The 27,953-nt window shown below is 30.9% G+C and overlaps 2 protein-coding genes across 2 annotated transcripts; both read left to right on the top strand.

The window, feature by feature from the left end:
• Window positions 1-1,578: 1,578 nt before the first annotated feature.
• LOC127239979 (reticulon-like protein B21) lies at window positions 1,579-7,364 on the top strand. Its single transcript, XM_051258384.1, has 9 exons — window positions 1,579-2,493; window positions 2,597-2,647; window positions 2,724-2,826; window positions 2,901-2,975; window positions 3,078-3,231; window positions 3,313-3,382; window positions 5,093-5,158; window positions 6,673-6,795; window positions 7,000-7,364. Exons 1-9 carry the CDS (start codon window positions 1,710-1,712, stop codon window positions 7,104-7,106), a joined length of 1,533 nt encoding a protein of 510 aa, XP_051114341.1. The 5' UTR covers window positions 1,579-1,709; the 3' UTR covers window positions 7,107-7,364.
• Window positions 7,365-10,391: 3,027 nt separating this feature from the next.
• On the top strand, window positions 10,392-14,332 carry LOC127239963 (rho guanine nucleotide exchange factor 8-like). Its single transcript, XM_051258363.1, has 7 exons — window positions 10,392-10,826; window positions 10,970-11,086; window positions 11,197-11,351; window positions 11,470-11,544; window positions 11,631-11,900; window positions 12,231-12,551; window positions 13,664-14,332. Exons 1-7 carry the CDS (start codon window positions 10,754-10,756, stop codon window positions 14,132-14,134), a joined length of 1,482 nt encoding a protein of 493 aa, XP_051114320.1. The 5' UTR covers window positions 10,392-10,753; the 3' UTR covers window positions 14,135-14,332.
• Window positions 14,333-27,953: the final 13,621 nt, after the last annotated feature.

Raw genomic sequence — 27,953 nt, 5'->3', positions numbered from 1 at the left:
AATATCAATATTTTTTAAATCTCGTGCCCAATACAATAAAACTATACTTTTGGAACGGATAGAGTATTACTTTGCATTGCAGCAATAGAGGTGTTATTCAAAATTTTCACAATCATATTTTTCATAAATGCATTAAACATATTGAAATTGACTGTCATATTGTTCGTCATCATGTTGTTCATGAAAATATTTTTGTTTCATCCGACTACTTATAAATTATTTATAAATATTTAAAATGTAGAAATATATATATAAAAGATAAGAAAATCATTGAGTATGACCACATTACTTATAAATTATTTATAAATATTTAAAATGTAAATATATATTTTAAAAATTAGAAAATCATCAAGTATGACCACATTATTTATGAATTGTTTATAAAAGATATTTATAAATATTTAAAATGTAGATATATATTTAAAAAAATTAGAAAATCGTCGAGTATGACCCCATTACTTATAAATTATTGTAGATGTATTTAAAAAAATTAGAAAATCATCTATATACTCAGTAAATAATAAATCAAATATGATATTTTCACATAAATAATAATATATTTTTATATAAGTGTTATATATACTATGGGTGTGTGTACACAAGTTTTTTAAAAGAACTATACATAGAGGTGCACTTGTTTTCTATTTTAAACCTAAAAAAAAATAATATTTTTTTAATTAAATATAAAAATATACTAATAATATAAAAAATAATACTTCCTCTGTCCCCGGGATAAACCCTTTTATTAGAGACACAATTTTTTAGGTAATGTAAATTAGTAAATTATCAATAATAAGTTATGATATTAGTTTATTTTTTATATGAATAATATTATTGGTATTTTATAAATTTTTTTAAGATTATATTTCAAAAAATTATTTATTTATTTATCATTACTATGAATTAATTTTATAGAAAATGAAGAGTTTTAAATATAAATAAAAAATTATGTTTATTGAGGAGTGATATAAATAAAGGGATTTTAAGTGGATCCTACGGGTAAGATGTTAGAAGTTTAATTAAGGGTGTGTTTGTTCGAGGGATTGGATTGGATTTACACTATTCATCCAATTTTTTTTCCAAAAACATCAAATCAAATACCTGTTTATATCGCATCATACAACTATTCAAATTCAAAATTTTTATTATTCAAATTCCAGTTCAAAATCCAAACTCCCAAACAAACACACCCTAAATTGGTTTATATTTGTTAAATATGTTTAAGATTGATAAAATTACTAAAAATAGAAAGAGATTATCTGTGACGGGACGGATGAAGTATTTTATATTAAATTATTATTTTTTAACATAAATAAAGTATTTTTTATATTTTTTATATGAATATATATATTAATAGTTTCTATATAATAGTATTAATAAAAAAATGTGTAATTTTTTATTTCCATTTTTATTTTTAGCTAAATAACATAGTAGCCTTAATTAAAATTAAATAAACATTGTTAAGCAACCAATAATAATACACATTATTCATTTAAAAAATTATCAAATATAAAGAAACAAGTAGACGTTGATTGATTGAATACCCGACAAAGAGTAAAAAGGCAAAAAAAAAAAAAAAAAGGAAGAAGAAAAAGAGACTTCGGTGGTACCGTTCCTTGCTGTGCATCCCAAAAAACCCCAACTTGCTGCAATTCATCATGCAATAATAGACTGCTCTGTAATTCGTGTCCCCAGCGAACTGGCAACTAATGATGAGCACCACCAAGGAGGCAATGGCCGCTGCGGATGGTGGGAGCAGAAGAAGGGGCACTACTGGCCCCAAAGCAGGTTCTGTTTGGGAGAGCAGAATGAAGCTCGACCAAGTTAAAGGTGGGATCAAAATCAAAGCCTTCGACGCCATTCATGATGGAATTATTGCTCACTCCACTCCGCGAAAATCTTCCGCCACAGCTTCTCCTGAGCCGCAGATCGACAAAGGAGTGATCGATTCGGATAGTGACAATGCGCGTCCCAAACAAGGTGCTATCGGTTTGAGCGGCAAGAGGAAGACATGGAAATCGGAGAATCCTGAGGGAAGCCCTAGCCCTATCATTCAAATTGCGCGCCAGAGATCTGAATCTGGCCAGCAGGTGAAGGAAGTCGCCGTCTGCGGAGATGATGAGATGAACGATTCGGAGACGATGAAATCTGAGCCGTCCGATGGGAATTCACTTGATCAATTGGTTACAGAGTTGGAGAAGAAGCTTCCAGATGAGCTTAACGAGGTGAGATCTGAACACCGACATTTTGTAGAGAAGGAAGCCATCTCGAGCAATGTGAACCGTCGGATCAAGCCTCCATCCGACGGTGGAGGAGTGGGCGGCAGCGCTCTGGTTGTTAAGGAAGTCACTTCGCAAGAGCCACAGAAACCGAAGAAGAAAGCTGTGGCTGAAGAGAAGAAACTCATCCACAGCAATGCAAAGCCTGTCAAAATTCCTGCAAGTCATGTCAAATTGCGTCGCCCAATTCCATCAAAATCCAGTCCAGACGAGGGTAATTAATAATTTTTTATTTTTTTATATATATCCACTCAAATATTGCGTGATCGTAAAATTTTACTGTCTGAATCTTCTGTGTTCTTGATTTCAACATTCAGAGAGAAGTTCCCCTGAAATTCCCAGAACCAGCGGCAAACTTCAAAGCTTTGGTGAGAGCTTCTTTCACTGTCTTTGAAGAAATATTTTGGGTTATGATGAAATTTTCTTATGGTTTATCAATGTCAGTTGACTTGGTAATGTGGAGAGATGCATCAAAATCAGCATTTGTTTTTGGGATTGGGACATTTGCAATTATTTCTTCATCATTCACAAATGATCTCAACATCAGGTTAGATAGATACACACACATACACATTCACTTATAATTTCTTCATTTTTTTTGACTGGGGATATATTCTGCAGTTTTATTTCTGTAGTTTCTTACTTGGGCCTTGTCTACCTTGCTGCAAATTTTATCTTCAGATCCCTTATTTCCAGGTATTGCAACAAATTCGAGAGCCATTTTAAGATGATGTAATTCTTGTAATGAATCAATCAAATTTCACCTGTGGTTTTTGTTTTTTTGCCAAAACTTGTAAGGGGATCGATAGAGGTAGCTAATGGCTCGAATGAAGAGTATGTTATTGGGGAAGAAGAAGCCATTAGGGTGACAAAAATGTTTCTACCATATTTGAATGAGTTTCTTGTGAATTTGAAGGACCTTTTTTCAGGGGATCCCGCGACAACGATGAAGGTCAGTAGTGCTTTCAAATTGATTGAATTAAAGCTGGTCATGTTGATCAATGGCAATAAAAATTTTGGGGTGTTTTGGCAGTTGGCTGTGATGCTGTTTGCTTTGGCACAATGTGGAGGCTCCATTACCATCTGGAAAGTGGTGAAATTAGGTCAGTTTATAGTTGTTTGTTAATTTATTTATCTTTAAATCTTAAAAGAAAGTTGAATACTTCTAAGTAGGGGTGTGAAAATATACCGATATACTGTAAATTTCAGTACGGTATGATATCGTACTGTATATTTTCTGTACGGTAACGGTATGCACTTTCAATTTTTTCGGTATTTTGGTATATACCGAAAAAACTGGCATACCGAATTATTTTATATATTTTGGTATTTTAGTATCTTTTGTATTAATCGAAATACCGAAATTGTTATTTTTTTATATATAATATATGGTAATATATTCTTGATAATTCTAAATAGTAAAAAAAAAAAAAACTAATTTGGTATTTCGGTATAATAGTGTACATGTTAATACCGTTTAAATTTTGGTATTTTGGTATAATCGGTATACATCTACCGTTTGAATTTCGATATTTCGGTATAATATGATATATATTGATACTGTTTAAATTTTGTTATTTTGTTATAAATCGGTATATATCGATAAAGTATGGATAGTTCGGCATACCGAATAATCGGTACGGTACGGTATAAAATATAAGTCATACCGAATTTTCGATATACCGATTTTTCGGTTCAATAACAGTATGATAAATTACTATACTAAAAATTTCAGTACGGTTCACGGTATAAGTTTCGATATACTGGACCAACCCTACTTCTAATAGAGTGATTGGTAAAATTGAATGTTGATGCGCGAATCTTAATACTGAATCAGTTAGAATAGTGATTTTGTTATGGTGTGTCTGGTTGTGATTTGAAACATTACATCAAAATGCTATTTAAACAAAAAAAAACTCAAATCTAACATCCTATTTCAAATAAGTTTTGTTAGCCAGATCCTTATTTTTTTATTTTTTCATATAAACATTCTGGTTTTAAATAGGCGTTTAGATACTTCCACAAATTTGTAAAATTTCTTAAAATACAAAAATATTGAAAAAAATAATGAAGATGCAAATTGAATGACTGATGGTGAAAGATAAAATGAATTAGTGTGGTCAAAATTTAGAAATACTTGGGGTGTGTTTGTGTTTGTGTTTTGTGTACGTGTTTTGCATTTTAATAATGTTTGGATGTGAGAAGACTAGTGTATTTTTTATAAGGAATAGTAGGAAATGTATAATAGAGAAACTGAAATTATAAGTAGCACTACCAAGAGATCGTTTACCCAGTGCGCACTTTTGGGAGCGACTGCAGGTTTCTACGTCATAAAAAAAAAAAAAAAAAAGAATCCTAAGAGTTTCTCCATCATAATTTTCAATGTTTATTATGTGTTGTTATGATTTGAAATTTGGTTTTGTAGAGTGTTGAAATTTTATAAAATAGTGTTGATAATGCAATAATCATTTTTTAAAGTAAGTGAATAATATGAATGGTAAATAGGTGTTGAATGTGATGAGAATAACTGTTGGATATAATAATTTTATTTAGAGAAATTTTTTTATGAATAATGTGAAATGAAGCTGAAAACATAGGTAAAATATTCTGGTGTGATTTTTTTTGGATGCAAAAATTTATTCTGCTGTGAATTTTACAGTGCAAAAATATATCTGAAATTGCATACAAACACACATAACTCTCAGGAAAGAAATAATTAGTGTTAATAATTTACTATCTTCGTATAATTGATTTATTAATTAATTTGTTTGTCTAAATTAGTTAAATATTTACTTAAAACTATTTTTTGGCAGGTTTTTTTGGAGTATTTATTGTGCCCAAACTCTGCTGTACCTACTCTTCTCGCATGACTGCTCAAGGTAACTACAAATTCTTGTGATTTTTTACTTATATAGTCATAATGAATTATACGGGCTTGTTACTATCTCTGTGCCACTTTAATTGTCTCAAAAGAATTTAATAGTAGATTAAAAAGATACTCCCTCCGTCCATAAACTAATCTCCTACTTTTCTATTTGGGACGTCCAACAACTATTGTCCTATTTCATTTTTTTAAACACAAATTTTACATTTTTACCCTTCATTCATTTATTACTTTTAATCTCTACCATACATTTAAGGGCAAATTTGTCCATTCATAACAAAAAGACAATCACCTAAAAAACCGTGTAAATATACTTTAGGACAATAGAAACTGGACGGAGGAAGTAATATATTATATAATGGGGCTAAAAATGAAGTGTGGGATAATATTTAGATGGTTGCAGGTGCTGATTTATTGGCATCAACATATCACATAAAAGTAATCAAAAAAATTTATGATACAATATATGTTATGTTATAACTCAATATATGATATTTTATAACATAACATATGCTCTTTTACGCAAAAATATATATTGTATGCCTTTATTATATGTTGACTCGATTAAATCAGCACCGTACTGATTTGATTTGATCAACATCTGATCCGTTTCCAATTTAGATAGATGGAAGTAAAAACAAAAGTAAATTGATAATTGGATAGTGGCCTCATAAATTATAAATAGAAGTTAGTTAGATAAAACAACTCTAAATGGAAAGTGATGCTATTTAAATGGGACGAGAGAATATTTAATTATATAAAGTAAAAATGCATCCTTTTTTACTACCTAAATTGAGACATGTTATTACATCTTAGAAATTGCTACTAATTAGAATTGTTACTTGCTTTATAGTTATTTTTATATCCCCTATATTAAAATACCTTTTTTAAGCTTTCAAGATTTCACAAGCATTAAAATGAAAAAAATAAGAAATTTGCAGCCATGCATTATAACCATAAAAGGGTATTTTCTCTAATCTATTCTATTGCGTTATTCTTAGATCGCTTCGATTACCGTGCTGTTGGCTTATGTCATCCTACTAATTGGATTAAATCAATATGATGTTGATTTGACCCAATCAACACATGTTTATAATAAAAGTAACAAATATTAATATAATAAATATATAATTATATACAGTAAAATATATTATGATTTCAGCACAATTATAATTTGATTCAATCAACAAATATATATAAAGAAAGTAACAACTATTAATATAATATATAACACATATTTTAATAGCACATTATAACATAACATATGCGATCCGATTTGCTAATTTAAGTTAATGGCACAACTTGGTAGTATGGTATCTGCCATGTAATGATTTGCTAATTAGTTTAAGTTAGTTTGCTAATTTAGTCAAATCAGTATGATGCTGATTCCACTGCTTTTTAGATATAAACTAGAAATGTTTATATAGTTTGTGAAAAAGATGAGTTAAATTTTTTTTGTTGCGAAAGCTGCTGTCCATAAAATTGCTTTTTCGAAATATGCCAATGTAGGTTCATTCTGGGTACGCCGATTTTCCGATGCTTGGAAGTCATGCTCTCACAAGAAAATAGTAGGCTTTGTTGTTTTCACTGCGGTTTGGAATTTGGCCTCGCTCATTGCCCGGATATGGATGGGTATGCCCGCTGTATATCTCGCTCCTTAAAAGTTTTCAATATTTTTGCACATTGTTAGCATAAATAAATATAGCGCCGTCAGATATTGCTAGACAACAAAAAGCTTTACTTACATTTTTTTGTGCAAGTTGTTTCTTAGGCCTAAATATTTCTCATATGAATAATCTTTTCACTTTGTTTGCTATTTTGATTCCCATGCCTCAGCTTTCATGTTAGTTGTGGTGATAAAGTACTACCAGCAGTCATCACCGTGCACAACCGAAGAAGCCCGGAGTCCAGCCGATACAGGAAAGCAAAACAAAGTGAGTTGAAACTACATCGATATATAGACACGCACACACACACACACATATATATATATATAGATATATATGTGCCTTTAAGAATAAGTGAATTCATACAGAGTCTATCTGTGATACTGATGTCTTTCCTTAGTTTAGTTCAGGAATAAATGTTCTAATAGTTTTGTAAGTAGGAATCAGTGTATTCTTTCATTTTTATTTATTTTTTAAAGTAATAATGATAAGCAGCAATGTTGGTATAATATACTTTGCATGTGGTATTTCAATGATACTTGAATTTCACACACATCCTCTCGGAATCGAACCTGGAGCCCGGCCCAGCCCGGCCCGGCTCTAAGTTAGCGATGTTTTACCGTTTGATCTATAAAGCTTTGGGTATTGAGTTGAGTACTTGTAAAAGGGAGTTTTCAAATGATTTTATAATTGAGCTTTATGGTTTAGACATTGAATATTTATATATATTTAACCATGGAATAATTAAAAGGGTAGACTATATAACATTTTTTTTTATATATATTTTAGTAAAAATACACAAAACATTTGTATTTTATAAAAAATACACAAAATTAAGTAATTTTTTTTAATGACGTGGGAATCCGTAGCCGCTACCCGAAAGTGCGCATTGGGTAAATCTCCGGTCAGAATTAATACCATGTAAACTAAGCTCGACAGACAAGTTACACTAGACGAACCATGTGTGTCAGTGACCTGAGACGTACCTTTGCTTGCTTATGTTTTTTATATTTATTTTCATATCATAAAAGCTTTTGTCTAAAAAGTATTGTATTCAAAATTATCTTTTATATAAGATATTATATCAAAAATATACTTTTTATTTATTTATTTTGTATAGAAAAGCAACTAAAGATTTCAAAAATATATAATAAAAAAACAGAGATTTATGAATAGAAAACTAGTAACTTTGGTTTTATTTATTTGGAATTTGGCTCGAATCTAAATACCAAAAAAATAATAGTATTATGATATAAAATAGGGTAGATTAAAAAGTAAAATACATCTATTATAAGAAATTTATTGAAAAATGTATACAAAAATAATCGGTATTTGAAAAAAAAATAAATAAATTGATTACTATTTATTAAAATAAAACTAATAAAATTATGAATTATAAATAGTCTAGCCGATTGACCAAAAAATTGGCACAACGGAAAGAATATTTAAATTATATATTTTGATTGTTTTAAAAATTACACATTGATATTCAATATGCATATCATCTTCTAAAAAGTAAAATTAATATATAATAAAAATAAAAATAATATATTTATATATAATTGATATAAATTAATTTGCAAAAGAAAGTTCTATATGATATAAATATTGCGTTTATTTAAGAGAGATATAGAAAGAAATATTTGGTTTCATTTATATATTTATTTATTTTTTGTTTTGAGGGAATGGCAAAGAAATAAATAAATAAATAAAAATTGAGAGTATATAATCCAAATTTAACTATAACCTAATATGAACAAAATACCAAATTAGAGCTCAAAGACTTATGGTTTGTTCTTTTTATGATTTTTCTTAACCATTAAATTTTTAATTTTTTTAAAAAATAAATTATTATTATTAATTTTTTTATATAAAATATTATATTTAAAATACTATTCAAATTAATATTAAAAATTAAAAGTAGAATACCTGTTTATAAAATGCATAATATTTTGATTTAGTGCTAGAATAAGAAATAATAGTTTATTTTTTACTGCGCTATGAAACAAGATAATTACCCCTAAAAAAAAGAGAGAGTAATCGTCAAACAATGATCATATGTAAGATCAATTGTCCAATCTAACGTCAAAATAAGTGGAGAGATTTATGGACAAGTTAACTGAGAAATGCAATAGCATCATTTTATGTTAGTTTTTAAAATTAATTTAATTCTAAACTGCTTTTAAGAAAAATATTTGGTTCAAGTATTCATAGCACCTCCGGAACACGTGATGTCACATAAGATAGAAACACGGGTTGAGTGAGTGAACTTGCTTTTATGTATTATATTTAAATTTTTAACCAGAAAAAAGAATATTCTATTTACAAGCGTATATTTGTAAATATTCATAAATGAGATTGTGTTAAATAATAATGTGCTTTTATAGTTAATTTTTAGCCTTAACACTGTATTGTGGGGCCCGAAGTAGGAGGTGACAACCTCATGATGCAATGTAGCAGTAGCATTTCCAAATGAGCCAACTGGGGAATGCTACAGTCACACTGCATCAAGAGGTCGTCATCTCCTATTTCGGACCCCACAATACAGTATTAAGGCCCAATTGACTCATACTAAAAATGCTACTGTTACACTGCATCATGAGGTCGTCGCCTCTTATTTCGGGTCCCACAATACAATATTAAGGCTAAAAATTAACTATAAAAGTATAAGCAATTTTATGAATATTTACCAAAAAAACACTCATAAATAAGAGGTTTTTCTAGTTAAAAATTTACATATGATTCATACGAACAAGTTCACTCAATTAGCTCGTCTTTCTATGTCTCGAGACGTCCTATATCCTAGATGTGTCATACCCAATTATTTTTCTTAAAAGTAGTTTAGAATTAAATATATTTTAAAAACTAATATAAAATATGACATGTTATACTTTTTTTAAAAATAATAAAGTCCAATCTCCGTCAATCACAAAATACATGTCATGCTATGTCAATATTGAAATGATCTAACAAAGATATCGAACTCGACAACCATGCACATGCACACACATATATACCTCGTCGAAGTGAACAGTGAGAATAACCTCGGTTTCATAATCACAAACCGGAATAACCTCGACTTCATAATAACAAGCTCACTACTCTTTTAGGACGGAAAGAATATATATTATTATTATTATTATTATTATTATCTTTTATATAATTTATATTATTATTATTATTTACATTTATCATCGTTTTTATTTTTTTTATTATTATTATATTATTATATTATATATAATATAATTTATATTTACTTTTATTTTTATTTTTATCGATATAAAAAATAATAATAAAATTTAATTTAGAATATTAATTATTATAATAATATTATTTTATAGACTTTTAAATCAAAGTCGAGATATTACAATTTACTTCGCCTTAAAATTTCTGTCTCCGGTATCTAAACTCAAATGCATAACATAATTAAACAGGATACCTCTATTTCTTTTTTCCTACAAGGTTATAAATAAATAATTAAGATTAGATAGGATATATAATAACGGTGATTAAGAAATTAATTAATTAATTTATATTATCGTTGTCGCGATGATAGTTAGTTATGATCCTATTCCAAAAATTGGGTTTCAGTTTGGGGATGGAGGAGGGAGCGGATTTGTTGGGCAGCGCCGGAAGCGGAGCCACCTGCTCCTCCTCTCCTCACATCCATGGCCGCTCTCCTTCAGAAAACTGTCTCTGTAGCCCCACACCGGATTCAGAAGAGCCCTTTTCCCGTTTCCGTACGTCTAGGGCTTTCTCCCTTGCGCGCTTTCGCTTCGCTTGCTACCTGCCTACTCTACCCACCTTTACTCTGCCATTTCCATTTTCGCGCGCGCCATTTACAACTCTCTCGACTGATCGAATCATCGATCCAATCTGAAGTTATAATTATAGTAATAATCCTAAAAAATAAAAAATAAAAAATGCAAGTCAGGAACCAAGGTGAGGAGAATCCAGAACAGATGGAATCGGCAGAGGATAAGCGACTCCTAGCAGGTGCGTATTTGTATTCTGAATTTCTGATTCATTTTTGCCGATTTGAATTTCAATGGCGGTTTGTTGCTGAAGAAATTTAGGAGCCCTAATTTTGCTTCGTTCTGTGTGTTTGTGTTAATTGAGGAATCATGTTGCTTTTATAGAAATGGAGATGATGAAGGAAAAATTCGCGAAGCTTCTGCTAGGAGAGGACATGTCTGGAGGTGGAAAAGGCGTTTCCTCTGCTTTGGCACTCTCAAACGCCATTACTAATCTTGCTGGTAAGCATTTCATAGCTTCTGCAAAATTATTGTTTTGTTGTGGTCATTTGAATCTAAAGAGCGATTTATTTGTTCGACAAACAATGAATGATATTTCCTAATTGATTCAGCTTCTGTTTTCGGGGAACAATCGAAGCTCGAGCCTATGTCTCCGGAGAGAAAAGCTCGGTGGAAGAGGGAGATCGGTTGGCTTTTATCCGTCACTGATTACATTGTCGAATTCGTTCCTTCTCAGCAGAAACAGAAGGATGGATCGAGCATGGAGGTTGAATTCATTTCATTTTCATTTCTTATCGTATGATTCCTTAGGAGAATGGATATATATATAAATGCTTTCGATTCGATTCGCCTTTTTTCTTGGTTATGCATCGATGATTTCGCAGGTAATGACAACACAACAAAGGCGAGACCTGCTTATGAACATTCCAGCTCTGCGCAAGCTCGATGCAATGCTCGTGGTAAGAATCAATGGTGTCAATTGTTGATCCAATTCGCTTTATGCTTTTTGTGTTCGTTCGATTATATGTAATTGTGTAATGTTTAGGACACTCTGGATAACTTCAAAGGCCAGCACGAGTTCTGGTATGCATCGAAAAATGCTAGTGATTCGGAGAAAGGGGTTCAAAGGGACGACGTCAAATGGTGGCTACCGACGATCAAGGTTCCGCCAAACGGGCTATCAGAAGAAACCCGACAGTTCATATTGAAGCAAAAGGAATCAGTGAATCAAGTGCAGAAAGCTTCAATGGCGATCAACGCTCAAATACTCTCCGACATGGACATTCCTGAAAGCTACATCGAATCCCTGCCGAAGGTCTAAAAATTCCAAGAAGAATGGGGAAAATTGCAAAAAATATGTCACATGTATACCCCATTATTACTTTTGTCCTGTATTTATATCCTATATGTTTGCAAAAGTCGCTATTTCTATTTTTTAACCGCGCGTGGCGTGAACATTACGCGCAGCCAAAGGACAGAAATAGCGACTTTTGTAAACATGTAGGATATATTTTGTCAGCGAGATAAATACAAGACAAAAGTGATAATGGGTATACATGTGAGATATTTTTTCCAATTTTCCAATGTATTTGTGCAAAAAAACTGAAAAATTGTTGCCGCGAACTGATTTATGTTTGTCTTGCAGAACGGAAAATCAAGCCTCGGGGAGTCCATCTACAAAAACATTACTGACGATGTATTCGATCCTCATCAATTCCTGTCGACAATGGACCTCTCTTCCGAGCACAAAGTTCTTGATCTCAAGAACAGAATCGAAGCCTCTGTGGTGATATGGAAGAGGAAGCTGCACTACAAGGACTCAAAGGCTTCGTGGGGATTGGCATTGAGCTCCGAGAAGAGAGAACTCTTCGAGGAAAGAGCCGAGACAATCTTACTACTGCTAAAACATCAATTCCCCGGCCTCCCTCAATCCTCGCTCGAGATCACCAAAATCCAATACAACAAAGTACGAATCGCTACCAAGCCTTTTCACGCATTTTACTACTTTAAACATATCCAATATGGCGGCAATTAGAGTGCTGATAGCCCAGTCGGCACTCTAATGGCAAGGCAAATAACTCATGGTTCTATATAGCACAACTAGACCTATTAAACGAATCGAGTAGCTTGCGAGCTAAGCTCGACTCGACTAGACTCGACTTGTTTATAAAGATAAACGAGCTGAGCTCGACCTCGAAAATTATTTTTTTATAAACGAGTCGAGCTCGAGCTTGGCTCGCAAGTAGCTCAATTGAGCTCGTTAGTGATGGTATATTTATATTATTTATATATTAATATAATATATATAATTTTTATATCAAAATCTACATTTATTAATAAAATTTGAATATTTTATTATAAAAAATTATAAATAAAATTAAATATATTTAATTTATATATTAAAAAATATATAGAATATGTATAAAATTCGAGCTGAGCTCGAGCTTGAATTTGAGCCTATTGAGCCCAGCTCGAGCTTGAATTTGAGCTTATTGAGCCCAGCTCGAGCCACTATTTTGATTCAAATTCTTAACAAATCGAGTCGAACCTCCACTGTTAACAAGTTTGAGTCGAGCTCGAACAATCGATACTCGAGCTCGCTCAACACGTTTAGCAGCTCTAAGCACAACATAATGCTGCTATATAGAAGCATGCACGGTTTAATTTATACAAGAGTGTGTTTACTTCGTAGTATAGAATGATAATCCTTAATATGAGATTATTCATATTATGTTTACTTTGCCGGATTAACTAATGAATAAGACAGACTTTAATATAAATATTGCTTGGATAAATTAATCTCACCTATCTAGGTAGGATTAACTATTCTTAATTAATAGATTACTATAATGGATTTTAATCAATCTCGGCTTTTAATATATTAAAGTAAACATGTGATCAGGTTGGATAAAATAATATTATTCATCCTAAAGTGTGATATATATATATATATGCTTATTGTGCTGAAAATCAATAATATACAGTAGTGTGTGTTGTATTATCACGCTGTCAGAACGCAAAATTGAAGCGTATCGAATATATTCATTTCATATAATCGAACCTCGTTGTTCCTTGTAGGATGTAGGTCTGTCCTCCCTCGAGAGCTACTCAAGGGTGCTCGAAACTTTGGGCAACACGGTGTTGTCCCGAATTGAAGATGTCCTTTACGCCGATAAGATGGCTCGTGATCCATCACTTGCTGCTGAGCCTCCATCTCACCAGGCGGTCGAATCCCTGCCACTCCCGTCAAAACTGAATGCTTATCCGAACCCCGAAGAGAATAATTCCGACAAGTTGGACTCATCTGCCGAGACCCCGACTTCTTCGATGACCCTCTCGGATTTCATGGGATGGAACCTCGAGCCTCCCGAGGGAGATGTCGCGCATGCCAGCCCGCCGGTTCAGGCAGAGCCCGTCAATAGTAACGCGAAGGAGGAAGAAGAAAATGTGGTCACCACGGCATCTAAGTCTACTAGTACGTTCAAGAAGTATTTGTACATAGATAAGATCGATTTGAGCGGTTTGAAAAGCCCGATTGCCCGACATTAAAGACCGGGTAGTAAATTTTTTTTTTTTTTTTTTTAAAAAAATAAAACGACAGGGTAAAGATAGAGTGACGTTTCGTCGAACTGTATTTTCGCATTTGGGTAGGAAAGTAAATATGTATATGTATTGAGTCTGTTCATTTGGTTGTAGATGATGTTGTTCTCTTGACTTTTAGGAAATGTAAATTTTTTGTTTGTTGTATTATTTTGTGTTTTTGTTGAAGGTTCGATCATTAAGTTGTTAATTTTTAAGTCATGTTTGCCTATCTTGTAAAGCCTAAAGGGGGTGCTAGGAAAATTTTTTATACGGCGAATAGATAACTGTATAGATAATAATAAGTTGACGAGTGAGTGTAATATATTAATTATTTTTAAAAAATATATTAAAAAAATATTACAAAGAAAAACAAATCCTAACGTTCACGATATTTCGCGGAAATAATTAAGAAACGATCTTGGAACTTTAGACTTATTCTCTTATTATTTTCTCCAATCTCAATATAAATTTTTTTTATACATATCTTTATAATTTTTTTTTATTCATATCTTTTAATAAGAATATATTACTTTCTTTCACAAATTATTTAAAAATACAGTATTATTTTATTAACACTTTCAAAAACTTTAGATTAAAAAATATTATTTATGTATATTTAGAAACTTTTTATTTTGATTACTGCTGAATTTTCACGTTGTCGGCACTGAGATAGAGACTTTCTCTATTTTTATTTTTGTTTTTATTTTTATCTTTCTTTCACATCAAATTAACAAAAACACGTTCACCCTTTAAAGCATTAAGGGTGTGTTTGTTTGGGGGATTGGACTTTTTTTACTATTATTCATCCAATTTTTTGCCTCAGAAAATATCAAATCAAACACCTATTTTTATTTTTTATATTATATTAGAAATCAATTTTACATTCAAAACATCACATCAACACCTATTTATATCACATCATACAATTATTCAAATTCAAAATTTTTACTATTCAAATCTCAACTCAAAATCCAAACTCCCAAACAAACGCACCACCCTAAATGTATTTCTATATTCTTCTTTTCATGCACATCTTTTTTACTATATTTTGTTACATTTTTTTTTTTTTTTTAATAATTAAGAATTTTGTTTTGCAATATATTTTTATTAGAGCAGTGAAATTGGGTTGAATTCGTCGAGTTGGCCCGACATGCCTCACTTTTAAAGAGGGTTGAGTTGTAATTTTTTAAGCCCGTTAAAATACGGGCTTAAACGGGCCAACCCTGTGGACCGTGGGTTGAAAATGGGTTAGTCTGTGGGGCGGATTAGCTCGCGGGCCAAGTAAATATAATAATTAGCACTCACTCGTCTCAACTGAATGTAATTTCTTTTTACCTTTTTTTTAAAATTTTATTTAAATTACAAATATACCATTATAAATACAATTAATTTATAAATAACGGTACAAAGAGTAGAAAAATATCAAAATCATCTTGTACACTTTATTTAAAATAAATAATATATTATTATTTTTAATCTACTGAAAAGAGATATTTTTAGTTAAAACGAATAAAATAAAATTTATATTATCATTAGCTTAAATAAATTAATGAATATTGTCTACATGTTATTTTTCTTTTCTATCTTATTTATTTCAATTTTTCATCATTTATTTTGTTGGCCTTCCATTTTATAATTTTTTTTTATTCTAGAATCTATTCACAAGAGTCATAAAATTAATTATAATTTATGTTAAAAATATTTCTTATTATTATTTTTTAATACATTAACTAATACTAATTTTTAGAATTAAGAATTTCTATATTTGTTATTTAATTTAAAATATTTATTATTTAAATTTTACAATAAAACTATTTTTAAATATTAATTACAAAAAATATTTATAATATTAATATTTTTAAAATGCTAGTGGGTAGCCCGATTAGCTCACCACCGCCGATGAGTTGAGTTGAGTTGATGAAATTTTTATCCGTCCCGCCGACCGGAAAATAACCCGCTTATTTGCGGGTTACGGCGAGTTATGGGCCAGTCCATTCCGCTGACCGAGACAAGTCTAATTTTTATACTACTATATTATTTATTGGAGTAACTTTACGGAAAATCTATAATATTTTTTTAATTTTATAAAATGTCAAAATTGTTCAATGCACATTCTCTCTATGTTATATAAGTTGTCTATATTTTTTATTTTTATATATTCATGTAATTTGTTTATTTGTTTTTTAAAATAATAATGTATACATTTTAATTGTATTTTAAATTTTATAAATTTTTAAATTTTAATTAAATTAATTAATTATTTTAATTTATAAATATTTGTATTATACAATTATACTAATATACTTTTTAATATTTACTAACTATAATATTGTCTTCTCCTATCTTAAAAAATCAGACAAGGACAAGGAAAGTATAATTTATATCTTATATTTATGGTATGATATTTATAAATTTTTATTTTTTTTTATTTTTTATATACATTAAATAAATTATTTTAATTCAAAAATTTATTATTCATAGCTTCTCATCTAATTCCAAAACCCACAAGCAAATTAACCCACCCAAATGATTACTTCAATTCATGCTCTTCAATCTTTCTATCCGGCATACCGTACTGTATCGAAAATATCGGTTGATACCGATACCATATTAAATTTTTCGGTATGACGAAAATACATACAAGTACAGTACCGAAAGTTTTAATATACCGAATTTTGGTATACCAAAGTTTTCGGTACGGTATCGATATATATCGTTTATACCGAAAATTTCAATTTCGGTACGATACCGGTATATACTGCTTATACCGAAAATTTTGATTTCGGTAGATACCGGTATATACCGATTATAACGAAAATATAATTTTAAATTTCAAAATAATTAAAAAATTAATAAATATCACATTTCTCCACCACAAAAATATTATGAAAAAATCAATAAATTTTCAATAGTTTACATTTTTTTTTGTTATTATTTAAGAAAAAATTAATAATTATTATTTATATTAATAATTAAATTATTTAATAAAAATAATATCGGTACGATATCATACCGAAATACCAAACTCTTCGAAAATTCATACCAATACCATACCGAAAACTTCGGTACGGTTTGGATACCATACCGAAATTTTCGATATTTTCGATACGATACGGTACAATAAGTTGGTATTTCGGTATGTTCGATAAATTTTTCAATCTCTAATTCTTGCCAGCTATAATGTTTTAACGTCAATTCTGTAATTTTCAGTAAGGATGTGTTTGGTTGTCTTTGAAACCAGAGTTACCATTATAGTTTAAATATTTTTTATCTCAAATTTTTTTTCAGAAATTTTAAAAGTGTCTTACATGCAGAGACGGAAGCACTTGGGGGATCAATTTTGAGATAATTTTTTTTATTAAGTATACTTTGTTACTCTCTCCTTCCCACATAAAATGCTCATATTTTTTATTTCGGTTTATCTCACATAATTTATCATTTTTTTAGAAATACTCAATTCGTCCCATATCTATATATTTATTTGTTTTTTTACGGAGTTTTAGAAATATTAGTATTATATTGGGATAAAGTAGAAATAAAAGTAAAAAGTCTAAATTAACATATTAGTATTGTATGGTATAAAGGTAATGATATTTGTGTAATATATTGTAAATTGAAAGGGTATTTGTAATATTAAGTAGATAGTTCAATTACTTAAAAAAAGAAATAGATACTTTGTTACGAGACAGACCAAAATGAAAAAATGGATAGATTGTTAAAGGACGGAGGGAGTATAAGAGATTGTGTTAAATAAAAAATATCTATTGTCTGGATATATATTATATACGTTGATTGAGGCAAATTAGATGATTTGTTTAAATTAAATTCGCATGCATGTAACCTTTTCATATACTTTCTTCATCCCAAATCAAAGTATTTATTTATTTATTTATTTTTTTATCATTTTTGTTAATATCATTTAAAAGTATTTATTTATTTTTTAGTAAAAAGTAATTATACGCTGATACTAAAATACTTTTTAATTTTTATCTAAATTATAAACATACTATTGCACGTACAATTATTTTATATATTGATAAAAATATCAAAACCTCTTACACATTTTTATTAACCAATAAAATATTATTATTTATTAATCAACTATAAAACCCGGTAGAGTACATTCCGGCAGGGTAAGAGGGAGAGTATATAATTATGGAGTAAGAATCATATTTTATAATACATTTTGTACAAATAATTTTTAATTTTTTATATTACAGTAAGGGTGTGTTTCTTTAATCCCAAACCTCAAATTTTTACTATTTAAATTTTGCGATTCTCGAAAAAAAATATAAATTTTCTTTCACAAAACATCCCATCATACATTATTTTAATCTAAATTCAAACCAAAGTTTTTCAAACCACGTCAAAAGAAACATACCCTTAATAATAAATATATAATATATATCATTGTGTAAAGAATAAAATTTTATATAATATAATTAAATAAAAAATATAAATATTTATATATAATTAACACAAATTAATGCTCAAATTATACTATTCTTTATTCCATAAAATTTAATTCAATACATATTTTATATCATTATTTTTTTACCTATCAAATTTAATACACATCAAAACCCTCAAACTCAAACCAAATCTATAAATCAAAAGAAATACCCCATCTGTCAATCTATACTCACTTTTCTTTTTGGATTGTCATCGAAAAATATTCGAATTTCCTTTTTAAGTAAAAAATCATTTCATTTTTGTACTGTTTTTTACTATAAAAGGAAAAATTAACAATTATTGCTCACTTTTATTAAAATTCGTGCCTGATCAAATGAGCACATATTTGCACGATGGAAAGAGTATAAAATTTCAAACTCAATCTAAAATTCAAATCCAATATAAACTCAAACCTAATTTTTTCAAACTTACACAAAAGAAACACACCCTAAATTTCCTTTGTCTTTCTTAATCTCCTAGTGTTGCACATGCTATTTGAATATGTGGTGACCATTTTAGCCACAACTAAATTTATATAGTTGTAAGGGCTGATTTTGTTGGGTGAATTTAAATTTGATAGTAAATTCTAAATGAATAAAATTTTAATTAGTTTAGATTTTAAATACTCTAGAACTACTAAATTAATTATTTATTATTATAAAGTACTCCCTCCGTCGTTCAAATGTATGTTCATTTGACTGGGTACGAGTTTTAATAAAAGTGAATAATAATTGTTAATTTTTTCTTTTATAGTAAAAGAAGTACAAAAATGAAATGATTTTTTACCTAAAAAGAAAATGAGAATATTTTTCGATAACAATTCAAAAAAAAAAGTGTGCATAGATTTGAACGACGGAGAGAGTATTAAAAAAATAAATTAAATGCTAAAAAGGATATATGAATTCTAAGTTTCATTAATTGTTCCATGTATTTTGACATCCTATTATATCGTGGAACAAAATAAAGTTATTTCTAAAATAATTTTATCAAAAACACCACAGCCAAATCGATCTTAATGATTTTCAATCGTTTGGTGGCATCATATAATTTTTTTAAAGATCAAATGCAATGATAATAATAAATTAAAGGGTAAATCGTTTTTTTAGTCCCGTAACTGACCCTCTTATCATTTTAGTCATGTAAGTGGACCATGTCGCAAACTAGTCACATAAGTGAAAAATTTTTGCAATTTTAGTCATTCGGCGCCGGAGATGCCCGCGTGGCTCGCCGTAGGTGACGTGTCCGCCAGGTGTCGTTGACTTGGCGGACACGTGGATTTTTTTATTTTTTTAAATTTTTTTTAAAACTTATTTTTAATTTATTTTAAATTTTATTTGTATTTTTTATATTTTTTTATTTGGTCCAATTAAAATAAAATTAAAAAAATGAAAAAAAAAATGAAAAAAAAATAAATCCACGTGTCCGCCAGGTGTCGCTGACCTAGCGGGACACCTGGCGGACACGTCACATCCGGCTAGCCACGCGGGCGTCTCCGGCGTCGGAGGACTAAAACAGCGAAAATCTTTCACTTATGGGACTAGTTTGCGACAAGCTCTACTTACAGGACTAAAATGATAAAATGGTCAAGTTACGGGACTAAAAAAACAGTTTATCCTAAATTAAAATAAAAGTGGTAGGCAAAAATTGTTGGTAGATTCACCTTTACTATCTTTTCATTAGGCTTTGTTTGAGTATACTTTGTTTTGTTTCGAAATTTTGCCAACATTTAAATTAAGAAATAAATAAAAATAGCATCGAGATGATTGTATCTTTCGAAATAATGAAGCATATGTATGGCTAAAATTTGAAATATTTGAATGGTGGTATTTTGTCATGTTTTAATTTGAAAAAGGTGGTGACACATGTAATTCCTCTTGTGCCAACTCCGCGAAGAATATTCGAAGCTTTCGGCCTACCTCAAAAAAGGAAAAAAAAAAAAAACAAAAATTAAAAAAGAAAAAAAAATGATAAAACAAATATGCTCTTCCACATAAAATGACGAATTGAATAAACCAAATTGTCTCCGCATGTGATATGACCATAGCTATCACGATTAGAACCGGCAAAAACTGACTGACCCGACACGAAATAATTGGGTTTGGGTCAAAGATTTCAACCCGATTATGTATACGGGTTGACACGAACCCGACACGATAGTAAACGGGTCGGGTTAGGGTTGAGGCTCTCAACTCGAACACGACACGACAACCCAATTATAATATATTAATATTGATTAGTATATTTATTATATATGTAAAATAATCATAATTTAATAATTTTCTTATAAATTAACTTAAACTAAATTCAATTTTACATAATTCAACCTAATTTACGCCCAAATCAATAAAAACTAACATAACACGACAACATAACAAAAAATTATTTAATTTGAATCAAGAAACTCGACTTAATTATGTATGTGGGTCAACACGAGTTAACCCGAACCCGACATGATAATAAACAGATTAACACGAACCCAACACGATAATAAACGTGTCAAGTTAGGGTTGAGTAATTTAACTCGTTTAAAGTATTCAACCCGATACGAACCCGACACGAATCGACCCATTGCCAGGCTCTAATCACGATCGATCGAGATTGATTTTAAGTAAGCCAAAATCATGCCTACGCCCACGCCTACACCTACGGGTATGCCCTATGTTCTCAAATCTTCCATCTTCGTAACATATGAAAGTAGAAAAAATAAAAAAGAAAAGAAGATAGAACCAAATCTATTTACATAATCTTAATTTCGATTTTAAATTGTTATTATTTGCTTATTTTGTAATTTTTTTCTATTTTTTTCTATCATCATTTACCTATTTTTTTAAAACATCAGTATTAAACTTATTTTACATAGAAAAAAAAAAACATCAAAATATAAAAGAAAAAATTATGTTATGTGAACAAATCCTTACTCTTTAATTTCTATACAATCATCATGATAATAATAATAATAATAATAATATATGAAAAAAAAATACTTCATCTTTCATCCAAATATATTATCACTTTCATTTTTTTTTGTTGTCATTCAAATTTATTATCTTTTTAATTTTTAGTAAAAAATACTATTATTTTTTCTACTTTTTTCTTTATTAAAAAATGTAAAAATTTCTATTTTTATCTATTTTTCTTAATATTCATGTCTGATCAAATGAACACACAATTGGATAACGGAGATAATATAATTTTAGATGAAAATAGTTATGGTGCTCACTGAGTTGTTGAGTTTATGCTAATTAGCCCACTTAGGATGTGTTTGTTTGGGGTTTGGATTGTAAACTTGAAATTTGAATAGTAAAATTTTGAATTGAAATAGTTGCATAATGTAATATAAGTAGATATTGATGTGATATTTTAAATATAAAATTGAATTTTAGTACACCCTCTGTTTTCATTTAAATGTTACATTTACATTTTACTTCATTGTACCTAACACTAACAATATTCTTATATTTGTACAGTATTTTTGTATAAATGTCATTATATTAGAATTATAAGACACTAATAAAAATATTTTTGTCATTTTTCTTGATTTATATTACGTTTTGATGTAATAATTAATATTCAAATATTAACACGTAAAAAAATAAACGTGGTCCTTAGAGCCAGACGAAAAAAGTATGATATAAAAAATAAAAAATTACTAAGTGTTTTATTTGATATTTTTAGGTATAAAATTTTGATAAATAATAAAAAGTACAATTCCCAATTGTTATACAATAATAAATAAAGACATAAATACCATAAAAAAAAAGTACAATTCAATATTTATTTATGTAAAAATTGGTTAATATTATTGATAGCTTGGGAGCTGGTCTCGCAACTAAACTGATCACGTGAACAAACTATGATAGAACTGGTCGTGGTGAATAGCTTGGGAGCTTATATGATACGATGACGATTAAAGAAAATTGGATTGATATAGATGAAATAAAATGTACATAAAATTTGGAATGTAAATCTAATGGGGTTGAAATTTAAGAACTGAAAGATAAGAATAAAATATGGACAATAAAAAAAATGGATTTGATTTGCAAGAACAAAGCATAAAAATAAATAGAAAATAAAACGATGCAATGAAAAAAAAAAGTTGAGTATGAATTATTCGCTTTATCTTCAATATACTTCCTTCGTCCCTTAACAATTTATTCATTTTTCTATTTTTTCTCGTCTCATAACAAAGTATCTATTTCGTTTTTTTAGTAATTGTACCATCTACTTAACATTACAAATACACTTCCAATTTACAATATATTACACAAATGCCATTACCTTTATATCATACAATATTAATAGAGGTAATTTAGTATTTTTACCTTTATTTCTATTTTATCCCAATATCATACTAATATTTCTAAAACTCTGTGCAAAAACCAAATGGATATATAGATATGGGACGGATGGAGTATAATCTTTAGTTTTAGCAACCACTCACTATACTTTTTTATCACATGGGATGATCGTCTCTTTTGTATGCAACTACTCGTACTTTCACTTTTTTCACGTGGGATATTTCTTTACTCATAATTTTACTTCCTCATAACTGAATTTGGATAAAAAATTGACTGCATCCCTTCTTGGATTCGATGCAAGCCTCCTGGAGCTGGGTCAAACCGTATCTCTTGGGCTGAATTTTTAAGTTGTTGGTCTGGATTTGCCAATTGTTGGACCAGATTTGCTAGAATTGGACCGGACCTGATGGTAGATATTTATTGTGGGATACAAATGCCCCCAACAAAAATAGTTGGGCGAAAATTGATGTGAAATATTAAACTTTAATGTGCAATATATTTTTTTATGAAAACTTGGAGATACCTTGCCTCAAGCTTCACACAGCACTTTCATTCCGAAAGCTCCTAATGATTGGAACTAGTTTCTCCATCTTCATATATATATATATATATATATTTTTATCTTATGTAATAGTTTCATCCGGAAACTTCCTTTTATTTTCAAATTCAGTAGGAAGCTGATCCAGATTACGCTAGGATTATATTCGTCATCTAGGAAGTATGACAATTGAGCTTAAAGGATCTAGATTTTCTTGACAAAAGTCCCACCGTTTCGACCTTGAAGACATTTTTGTACTATAGCGCTCGCTTCAAGTCTCGATCACTGGCTATGATGTAGAGACTAACATCTGAAGTTCCATCATCATCAATAGCCCCAATCATAGGTTCATCATCCGGAGCTGGAGCTGCCAAGTCCTCAAATTTGCTGTTCAGGGGCAGCCTTGTCGTCTGAAATTACCCACTTCGGCCTTTATTGTATACGCGTCCGAAGCTAGTATCGCAAATTATTTTTGTCTAGCATCTTTTTATCCAAGTTTGCTTGCATGAGTCAGGTCCGGAGCTGCACATCATGCTGCTCTAGCCTCCCATTCAAACCTGGCTGCCTGGCACTGACATTGTCTCCTCCGTCTTTGCATTCGAGTGGGAGGCCTGATCTTCTTTGTTTTCTGTTGCTTATCCAGCTCCCGTCCTTAGGGGGCTGTTCAGAGCGGCGTGTATGGTATTGCATAGTAATCACCTGATCCACGGAGCTCACGTGCCACACTTCTCCATTTTTCTCAAAGTTGAGATCTACCATTGTATTTCTAAGTAACGACCTATCCAATGTTGAACTCATTTTTGGAGTTTAATTGACCTCCCGAGCCTCTCGAACATCTTTCTCCCTGATATGGGATTCTTGTTGTTACCGTTGGAACTGGAAGTTTATCCATGGATTTCATTGAGCAAACTTTTATGGCATTGATAAGCACAGAGAATGGTTGGATGTCCACTTTACGATTTTTTTTTTTTTTTTTTTTTTATCAATGGGGTCTGATCTACGCTTTCATTGGAGTCGTCTTCTAACGCATGTGAAGGATGAGCTCTGTTATGATATTTTGGTCTTGGGTTGTCTGAGCATCCCTTAGGACTTGCTCTACCATGAAAAATTTTGAAGTTAGTTGTCGGAAGTCCCAACATTCCTGGAGCGTCAACTTCTCCCGAAGATGTTCATTCACATTGTCAATTGCCATGTTGACGATCTGGTTCTCGAGTATGCACACTTGGCATCGAACCTCATCCCTCTGAAAATGTTCGAAGAATTGTTCCAAAATTCTTCATTCTTTTGGCACAAATTTATGAAGGTGGAGCTGTAACTTCCGGAAGTGGGAAATAAAAATATTCATGGAATATTTTTTCTAGATCTGCCCATGTCTCGAATGAGTTTGGAGATAAGGAGACATATCATGTAAAGGCTAGTCGAGTAAGGGACAATGAAAATAACTGAAGTCTGTAGCAATCATTATTTCCAAACTCGCCTCCATATTACACCGTGAATTGACCAATATGCTCAATGGTTTAGTGCGAATTTTCCCTAAAAAAAAACATGAATTCTAGAATCTGGACGTTCCATGGGAGAGGGTGGTCGATGACAATCTAATCCGAAAACAACCATGCCAGAAACTAGATGGGTTTGCCATACAAGCGCCGGAAAACCTCCTCAGTGGCTTAGGGGTTGATGAGAGATCATGGTTGCGGGGTTTTCTCAAATTGCCCCCAGGCTGTTTGGGACTTACTTGAGGTTGCAGGGTTGACTGTGGACAACCTTGGTGGAACGATCCTCTTAGCAGGAATAGCATTTGGTTCCCCTTATTAGATCTCATTGACGCTGGTGCCAGCGAAGTAGGGATATTCTCGAGCTAAAGATTTGTGGGCTTGATATTTTCCGAGAGCTTTTAGAAAAACCTCTCTCATAATTGATCTCTTGCCCCCCACCCAGTGGTAGGGCTGGTGCAGTTGCAACTAGAGCTGTAAAACAAATGATCAGTTCATAAACTTGGTTCGGTTTGGTTCGTTTTAGCTCGTTAAGAGCTTGTTCGTTAAGTTAAACGAGCTGAACATGAACGTAAATTTTGGTATGTTATATTCATGAACGAGCTCGATCTTGTTCGTGAAAGTTCAACAATATTTATTAAAAAATTAAATTAATATTTTTATATTTAGTAAGTATATATATTTTTATAAATACTATATTTCATAATATTTTTTATTTATATTAATTAATAAAAAATTATAATTATTATTAAGTAAATTTAAAAATTTAAAAGTAAATAAATAAAATAAAATTTGTCTTAGCAAGCCGAGCTAAGTCAAACACGAACAAAAACATTGTTAAACGAGTCGAGCTAAAAAAAAAATTTCAACTCATATCTCTTAATGAATGAACACAAACCGAACTCGAGTCCTTAACGAGCGGAGCTTAAACATGACAAGTTCGGCTTTGTTCGGCTCGTTTACAGCTTTAGTTGCAACCTACATTACTTCTGAAATTTTCAGAGCTGCCCCGTAGGAGAGTCCCGAAGCTGCTGTCCTTCAGCCTTTCCCGGTGCTGCCAACCGCCATGACCTCCATGTGCAGGGAACCACTTGCTCTGCTGCCGCACTCTGAGTGGACAACTCGGTAGTAGCTATGTGCGGAGCTACTCTACTGAACAATAATTGGGATACCATTACGGCAAAAGTGGAATAGCTCCGACGCTTCCCATAGGTCCAAGGTAGGAGGCAGCTCGAGAATGGCTTGCTTAGAAGATACTCCATAGTCTCCCACCTTTACGGTGTCAGGCAAGAATGTTCCAGGTCCAATTCCTTTGCCGATTATGGTCATGTGACCATATTAGAGTCGGGTGGATGGCAAATATGCCATTGCCTCTTGTGAAATCCTCACGGAAAGATTGAATCCAAGATGGTTGGGGCTGATCATTGTCAATTTCTCTTTACGGACTCCCTCTTCCCTACTATATTTTATTGCGGATGGTGGGCTTTAAGACGCCCTTAACGTAACGAAAAAACTCTAGCGCCGACCCGTAGAGTGACGCTTGTATCTCCCCCCAAATTTAGTCTTGAAGGATGCTCTCCGGCAACGTGACCGGCCTATCATCCCCCTCTGAAGTGGATGACTGATTCCACTTTGTTTCTTTGAATATTCCTTTTTTGTTTGACATAGCGAAATTCCTCGGTGATGCTAGCGTCGGATTGTGCAAATGTATGTATGTGCGAGACTCGTTGGAATCCCACTTGGTGTGTCAATATGTTCTCCTGAAATTTATTGATGATAGTGGCTTTACACTTGTCAAAATTGACGTCAATTAAGTTCCTCGACCTCATCAAGAAAAAATTCAGGCTAGTCTCGCAACTAAATTGAACATATGAAGAAATCCTGGTAGAACTGGTCGTGGTAAACAACTTAGGAGTTGGTATGATACGATGAAGATTAAAGAAAATTTGAAATGATATGATATGGATGAAATAAAAAATACATAAATTTGAAATATAATGGGACTGAAATTTAAGAACTGAAATATATGAATAAAGCATGGATAATGAGCAAAAATGGAACTGATTTGCAAGAATAAAGTTAAAAATAAAATGATGCAAGGAAGAAAAAAAAAAAGAGTTGATAATAGATGTTTCTTTCATCTTGTCTCTATCTTTAATATATACTCCTTAGGTTTAGCAACCACCCATTACTCCATTTTTATTTCACATGGGATGGTCCCATATTTTGTAGGTAAGTCATTTGTACTTTCACTTTCCTTCACGTGAGATATTTTTTTACCCGTAATTCTTACTTTCTCATAAATGAATTTGGATAAAAATTTGATTACATATCTTCTTGAATTCGATACAAGCCTCCCAGAGTTGAGCCAGATGTTGGATTATAAATCCAATTGTTGGTTAAATGTAACTATTTGGGCTATCAGTTAGATTAAGCCTATATTAAGTGATTTATTAATTTATTGGGCTTATATGTATTTAGTAAGTGCGAGTCTTCTATGTGCAAAAACCCAATAACTTATTAATTGAGTGATGAGACCAATTGATAAAAAAGGATATAAATAGGGTTGTGATCCCAGGTCTAGACGCAACATTTATTACTTTTCATATCTCATCGTGGTAGTAACGGTAGAAACCCTAGCGATTCTCTCAGGAGGGTTGCGCCATAAACTTGAAGAACACGAAACCCTCCATCGAATTGTAGATCTAAATCCGACTATGCTAAGGAATAAAGTTATATCTTATTCGCTTTATTTTTTTTATCTCAATTATCACACCACGGTAGATTTTGGGCTTAAGATTAAATTTCTAATAAGTTCCAACACCAAACTGTAACTCTTGGACAATATCTGCAAATTGTTGGCCCGAATTTGTCAATTGTTAAGATTACTTGTTCAAAATCTACTGGAATTGGGCCGGATATGCCGGCAAATAATTTATTGTGGAATACAGTTGCATATATATTATATTAATATAAATTAAGTAATATCTACTCATTTATTATGT

The sequence above is a fragment of the Andrographis paniculata genome, unplaced genomic scaffold (genome assembly GCF_009805555.1).
Source record: "Andrographis paniculata isolate CXL003 unplaced genomic scaffold, ASM980555v1 Contig78END, whole genome shotgun sequence".
NCBI classification, from domain to species: Eukaryota; Viridiplantae; Streptophyta; class Magnoliopsida; order Lamiales; family Acanthaceae; genus Andrographis; species Andrographis paniculata.
The sequence above is the reverse complement of the archived record's forward strand: the minus strand, read 5'-3'. Positions and strand labels throughout refer to the sequence as shown.

Excerpts from the sequence above, each read along its gene's own strand:
- LOC127239979 (XM_051258384.1), top strand. The coding sequence starts at position 1,710 with ATGATGAGCACCACCAAGGAGGCAATGGCCGCTGCGGATGGTGGGAGC. Across the intron at positions 2,494-2,596 it reads AAAATCCAGTCCAGACGAGG|AGAGAAGTTCCCCTGAAATT; the intron begins GTAATTAATAAT and ends TTCAACATTCAG. Across the intron at positions 3,232-3,312 it reads ATCCCGCGACAACGATGAAG|TTGGCTGTGATGCTGTTTGC; the intron begins GTCAGTAGTGCT and ends GTGTTTTGGCAG.
- LOC127239963 (XM_051258363.1), top strand. The coding sequence starts at position 10,754 with ATGCAAGTCAGGAACCAAGGTGAGGAGAATCCAGAACAGATGGAATCG. Across the intron at positions 11,352-11,469 it reads AGGATGGATCGAGCATGGAG|GTAATGACAACACAACAAAG; the intron begins GTTGAATTCATT and ends ATGATTTCGCAG. Across the intron at positions 12,552-13,663 it reads CCAAAATCCAATACAACAAA|GATGTAGGTCTGTCCTCCCT; the intron begins GTACGAATCGCT and ends TGTTCCTTGTAG.